Source organism: Sapajus apella, unplaced genomic scaffold (assembly GCF_009761245.1).
Source record: "Sapajus apella isolate SASKATOON/1434 unplaced genomic scaffold, GSC_monkey_1.0 scaffold38, whole genome shotgun sequence".
Taxonomy (NCBI): domain Eukaryota; kingdom Metazoa; phylum Chordata; class Mammalia; order Primates; family Cebidae; genus Sapajus; species Sapajus apella.
Window position 1 is genome coordinate 17,408,524 of NW_022436978.1, and position 6,493 is coordinate 17,415,016.

The 6,493-nt window shown below is 47.5% G+C and overlaps 1 protein-coding gene across 6 annotated transcripts in view; it reads left to right on the forward strand.

Annotated features, from left to right (window-relative positions):
* Window positions 1–2,092: 2,092 nt before the first annotated feature.
* The window catches only part of ABCC5 (ATP binding cassette subfamily C member 5), a 95,627-nt gene continuing 91,226 nt past the window's right edge, over window positions 2,093–6,493 (forward strand). For 3 of the 6 annotated variants that reach the window (XM_032298447.1, XM_032298453.1, XM_032298452.1), the window contains exons 1-2: window positions 2,093–2,273; window positions 5,698–5,879. In XM_032298447.1, the coding sequence (XP_032154338.1) occupies window positions 5,751–5,879 (129 nt within the window). In that variant the 5' untranslated portion in view covers window positions 2,093–2,273; window positions 5,698–5,750. Of the gene's footprint in view, window positions 2,274–2,624; window positions 2,753–4,428; window positions 4,573–5,697; window positions 5,880–6,493 lie in introns of those variants that run through there. The other 3 variants (XM_032298451.1, XM_032298449.1, XM_032298448.1) reach the window with 3 other exon arrangements.

A 6,493-nucleotide genomic window follows, 5' to 3' on the forward strand; every position in this document is an offset into this window, starting at 1 on the left:
ATTTTTTGTATTTTTAGTAGAGACGGGGTTTCACCATGTTGACCAGGATGGTCGCGATCTCTTGACCTCGTGATCCACCCGCCTCGGCCTCCCAAAGTGCTGGGATTACAGGCTTGAGCCACCGCGCCCGGCCTCTCATTGCTATTTTAATGAGATTGGGTGTCTTTTCATATTTGGCTGCTCAAGTTTCCTATTCTCTGAGCTGTCTGTTCATGTCATTTATCTAGTTTTCATCTGCCGTTTCTTACTGCACTGTAGAAATTATTTTGAATATTTTTTATTCAAAAACTTTGTCAGTTATAACTTGTGGTTTGTCTTCACTTTATGCCATCTTATACAGAAATATTAATTTTAATATAGCAAAAATTATCAATCTTTCTTATTTTTGTTTATTTAAAAAGTTATTTCCTACTCCCAAATTCATATATTTCCTATCTTCTTCTACAAGTTTTTAAGTTTTTCCTTTCACATTTAAGTGTTTGATCTACCTGAAATAGATTTTTCTGTGTGGTATGAAGTGGTAATCCCTGGTTATTTTTTCATATGTATAACCAATTGTTCCAACACTATTTCTTGACACTTCCTTTCCCTACGGATTCGTAAGGTTTTCTGTCACAGATCAAGTTACTTATATGCCTGTCTGTTAGGGGGCTCTTTATTCTATCGAATTGGTCTATCAATCCTTTTACAAGAATACACTGCTTCATGATACAGTAGTGTCTTCACACTAGCTACCTAGCTAGTTATAAAGATGGACAAGTCACTTTACCTTTTTCTTCTTCTTTTTTAATCTTCGAATTAAAAAATATGTGGCCGGACACAGTGGCTTACACCTGTAATCCCAGCACTTTGGGAGGCAGAGGCAGGTGGATCACCTGAGGTCAGCAGTTCGAGACCAGCCTGGCCAACATGATGAAACCCCGTCTCTACTAAAAGAAAAAAATAACGAAAATTTGCCGGGCGTAGTGGTGGACGCCTGTAATCCCAGCTACTTGGGAGGTTGAGGCAAAGAGAATTGCTTGACCCGAGATGGCACCACTGCACTCCAGCCTGGACAATAGAGCAAGTCTCCTTTTCAAAAAAAAAAAAAAAATCTCAGCACTTTGTTAGGCCGGTGGATCTCCTGAGGTGGGGAGTTCAAGACCAGCCTGACGCAAATGTAGAAACCCCGTCTCTACTAAAAATACAAAAATTAGCTGGGCGTGGTGGTGCATGCCTGTAGTCCCAGCTACTCGGGAGGCTGAGGCAGAAGAATCGCTTGAACCTGGCGGATCGAGGTTGCGGTGAACCGAGATCGAGTCGCTGCAATCCAGCCTGGGCGACAAGAGCGAAACTCCGCCTCAAAAAAAAAACAAAACAAGCAAAACCAAAAAAACCAAAACACCCCACACAATACTCATAATACCTACTCACAGGGCTGTAATGGAGATCACAAGAAACAAGAATGGTATGTAAAGCATCGGATACAGGGTAGGGAAGAACTCAACAGTGGCTTTTATTTTATGACGCTGAAGGTACCGACGAAACAGAGGAATAAAGGGATCAATCTTTCTGGGGGCCTCAGCTTCATTTATGAGAGAAGAGGATGAGTTAGCACACCATTTCCAAGGCTCTTGCCCTTTCTAAGACTGTGATCGCGGCATGTTATTATCTAGAGACCAGGCAGCGCGACATGATGTGATGGGCAGTTGGTGTTAAAGCGAGAAAGGCGCTGTCTGCGCAGAATGCGGGGTCGAACCATGAGCAAGCAAGCGTTATCCGCCACGGCAGATAAAAGCTGGGGCCGGCGGGCCTGACGGCGACTCTCCGGGTCAGAAGCCGGCTACGATGACCTTCACGACTTCTTCTGGCAGCTGCACGGCCGCGCAGGGTCGGGACCGCTCTGCCGACGAACAGCACTGCGTACGAACACAGGGCCACCGTCAAGCCTCCCGGCTGCCCCCCGGGAACGCCACCCCGGAGAAGATTCCAGACAGGCTCGCAGAGGCACGAGCAAGGATGGAGCGGAGCCGGGAGCGCGGTGGGAAGAGGGGCAGCCCGCACCGCCCCCGGGGCGTTGCGGGCGCTTCTGGGAAATGTAGTCCTTTGCCGTGTCCGCAGCCCTGGGCTCTCCGAAGGCGGACTACCGTTCCCTTCAGCCTCGGGAATGCTTTGTGCGGCGCGCCTGCGCGATGCGCCGGCCGATGCCGCTATAAAGGCTTGTTTTGCTGCGGGGCTCATGCTCGGGAGCGTGGTTGAGCGGCGAGGGCGGCTGTCCTGGAGCAGGGTCGCAGGTAGGTGGTGGCTGTTGCCGCACCCCTGCCCCCCAGCTCGGTTGTCACGGGGATCACCCCTTTGCATTTTCTTGGGGCGTGGCGGGATGTGGCCAGGGCTACGAGCAGTTCGGGGGATGCGGGAGACTTGGGGAACGGGGTATGGCCTCCCCCTGGTCTCGCGCCGCAGCCTCCTAGGGCTGTGAGCCCGGGGTCTGGTGGCGGGGCCGTGCGCTGAGACGCGGACAGGTAGGGTCGGGATGAGCCGGCAGGGACGCAGGCTACGTCCCCGGCCGCAGCCGCCAGGGGGCGCTGCGCCCGCGGGCCGTGGGTGTGGGTCGCGCTCGCCTGGCCAGGCCGGAGCGGGCTGTGGGAACGCCCTAGGGCCGGGGCATCCCAGGCGAGGCCGGCCTGAGAGAAGCGCCCACCCGGGGGGCTATACGGCGGGCGGCCTGGGGCACCCCGCTCGGCCCGCCGCGGAGCCGCCGGCGACCTTCGAAGGAAGTCGTCCCCTTCGTTTTTGCAGGCGGGTAAATGGAGGTACGTGACATAAGCACGCGCCGCAAACCCGTGGCTGAGCCGGGAACGCAGCCCAGATCTGTCCACGGTCATCGAGGGCTCTTTTCACGTCTGCCACGCAGAGCTGCGGGTGGCTTTGTGTGTATCACACAGGGGTCATTTGGTTTCTGCACCGACGGGGAGGCTGGGGGCAGGTGGGCACAGGAACGACGGGGAAAGTTTCAGGGGTCTTGGAGGAGGAGATGGCTGGGCTTTACCCGGGGCTGCGGCGTGCACGAAAGGTGAGGCTGCGTGGAGACGCAACAGGTGGATTACAGTGGGTGTGGTAAGGACGACCCCTTTGGCGTCGAGGCTCCCCCGTTCAGCCTGCGGGCCTGGAGGTGATGGAAACCCACTGAAGAGTGTTGGGATTCCTGCAGGTTGCAAACACCAGTCTGGCTAGCCAACCGTTCTTGTAATCCCCTGCACCCCTCCTCCTGCCATGCAGTTGAATCAGTATCACTGCGCAGGGCGAGTGTCTACACTTTTATCACTGGAAAAAGAATATTGGTTAAAAAAACAAACAAAAGGGGGGCAGCCGACCAAGGGGCTTCCCTGTTGGACACTCCTTTAGGGTTCTCCCACTTCGATTATTCTGCTTCTGCCCTTGTACAGGTTTGGACAACAGGTTTGTTTTTTTTTTTACAAACAAAAATCCCTTCTCTTTTTTCCACTCTTGATAGCTGAGGCAACTGAGTATTTAAAAAAGATTTTGCAACAACTTTCAAGGAGAACATGAGAAAATAGGGAAAAATAAATAGTATCAATAAAAAGGCTGGCCTGGGGATCCATCCTTGCTTGCTTCAGACTGGGGCTTTGTTTCTTTCCAAACCTGTCAGGATTTCCAGCTCTTCGCCGGCCTCCACGTGGGGTGCCCTCTTTTATGTTCCAGATACACAGATGATGGTGTCCTTATGTTCAAGGCCACAGACAGTAACTTTGTGCCTACTTTGGGCCTGCCTACGCTCCTGACTGTGCCTCTTTTTCCAGGAAGGCAGAGATGAGTGTGTTAGAGATAATGGAACGCTGTTCCCCACACCCTTCATACATAGAATAACTTAGTCCCTTAGGGTGGTTTAGCGGTGTCTGCCACAGCAGTCACTGTAGGCACAACACAGTCATTATCTGTGTCATGACAGGGAGGTCGTTTCGTCCCTGCTACTCTCTGCTTCTGTGCTCCACTGATTCTGCTTTCTCCTTTGAAATAAAGTGGTCGAAAGAAGTCTTTGGTTAATATGGGTGCTTAGATAATTGAGATGGTGTTCGCGTTCTTCTTGACATGGCATTTCATACTGTGAATGAGTTACGGTGACCTCCTCCCTTTCGACCTGCTCACCGCCCCAACCCCCAGCTTTTAAAAAGGTAGCACTAATCCTTCTTCCACATAATCAGCTAAGCTGGGAAACCTTTGGAGGGGAGGCTGGACTTCTGAGATCCGTGTAAGGAGAAGGTTACTCTGCTCTGCAGCCACAGCTCAACATTGGGGACACTGGCAGATGCCAGGTCTGTTTATAGTTTAGCCTTAATGAGGTCTCAATGACGTGATTGCTGTACTCTGGCTTGGTGAGCCACTGTTCTTTATGGTGTAGTTTGTCATTGGACAAGGTGACTTTTTTTTTTTTTTTTTTTTTTTAAGATAAGTAACAGCTATATCACCTTAGGGTACTTAAAGCAGAATTCCGAAAGGCAAGAAGTCCAGCTTGCTTTGGACTGGAAACCTGTCTTTGTGGAGGAGATTTAGTCCTGCTTATTTAGAGGATTAGTAAGTGTTCTCCTTTTTTTCCGATACCTTAAAAAATGCATTATAATGGTTAGAATTTTGTGTTGCAGAAGTAGTACTTTTAAGTCACAGCGATAGCTAGGGATTTATGGACTCCAGAAGGCAACATGGGTACACGTCGTTAATTTTTGTTGGAGGCCAGTATGGAAGGTGTTTTCTTAGCTTGTCTCTGGGAGGCTGTGACCCTTCTTAGAGGGGGAATCATGTTAGAGAAGTATGTGTGTGGTTTTTGTTTTTGTTTTTAAGTGACCTGAGTTGATACAGGATATTGATCAGACTTAGCCAGGCAAGCAGTGGTTCAGAACAGAGTTTCAGGTAAAAACTAGGTAAGACTTAGTAGTATAGGGTAGAGAATTTGTTTTTTGTTATTTTTTTTAATAATAGCTTTATTGCCAAAGGATTTATATGCCATGAAATTCACCCCCTTAAAGTATACAATTCAGTGCTGTTTTTTGTTTAATGTATTCACTGCAGTATACAATCATTACCATGATTTAGTTTTAGAACATTTTCAGTACCAGGAAATTTGTGTTTGAAGTTAAGTTATAATATTGCTTTAACTGTATAACTTCATGGAACTTTAAAATAACCAGCTAACCCATAAGTTAATTATAAAAATGCAGAGATAGAATATATCATTGGTAGAATAAGTGTTTTGTAAGTTTTTATTTGGTAAATCTCATAGGAGAAATGATGTCCACTTTAAAATTGTGGAGTTTTAATACTTGGGACAAACTGAAATTGTTTCTAGAAAGTCTCCTTAAAATAAAAAAAAAAAAAACCTGTGTATATGCTGTATACACTGGATTTAGCTTATTTGAAGGGTGTTGGTGCCGGTTTACTAGTGTGTTAACGTTTTCTAATTGTTTTCTTCTTTTAGAGGTGGGAGGAGGTAATTTTTCTTGATTCTCTTATACTGATTCTTTTTCTTTTAAAAAAACGAAATGAAAATCTTTGAACATTTTTTGAAAATCAATTTTTGTAGCTACAACAGTGGAGAGCTTTAGTACTTTTGCCCTTTTTTCCCTGCCTATTTTAAGGCACTTGAGCATATGGTTAAGTACAGTTTAGGAAATGATCTATTTCTTGATGAATTTTTAATTTCAGGAATTCTGATGTGAAACTGAGTCTGTGAGCCCTGGTACCTCCACTCAGAGAAGATGAAGGATATTGACATAGGAAAAGAGTATATCATCCCCAGTCCCGGGTATGCAAGTGTGAGGGAGAGAAGCAGCACTTCCGGGCCGCACAGAGACCGCGAAGATTCCAAGTTCAGGAGAACACGACCGGTCAGTGTTTCCTAAGAGTCGCTTATCTGCATGTTGTACTAGGACACAATCTTCCTTTTTCATACAATGTGTAATTTAAAAACTGATTTTTCTTTATTGGTTTTAGGTTACTGTTAAGAATTAAGGGTGACTGATGAATCCCTGGTTCATAGTAGGCACTGAATAAGTGGGAGAGAGGTTGCTCAGCCTCCCACCTGCTCTGTCCTGAGCATTCTCCTCTTTTCCATCTTTACTTTGTGTTGGTGAAAAGGCTCCTGAAAAGGCTGTGCTTAAGAGAAGACAGCTTATGGAAGAGGAGGGGGTCTTGGGGATGACGACCAGGAATATAAAGCCAATGAAGCTTCATTTATGTACCTAAACAAAACTGGCGTTTTCTTTGACTTTCTGTCATCACATTTAAAATGTGAATCTGGGCCGGGCGCGGTGGCTCAAGCCTGTAATCCCAGCACTTTGGGAGGCCGAGGCGGGTGGATCACGAGGTCAAGAGATCGAGACCATCCTGGTCAACATGGTGAAACCCCGTCTCTACTAAAAATGCAAAAAATTAGCTGGGCATGGTGGTGCGTGCCTGTAATCCCAGCTACTCAGGAGGCTGAGGCAGGAGAATTGCCTGA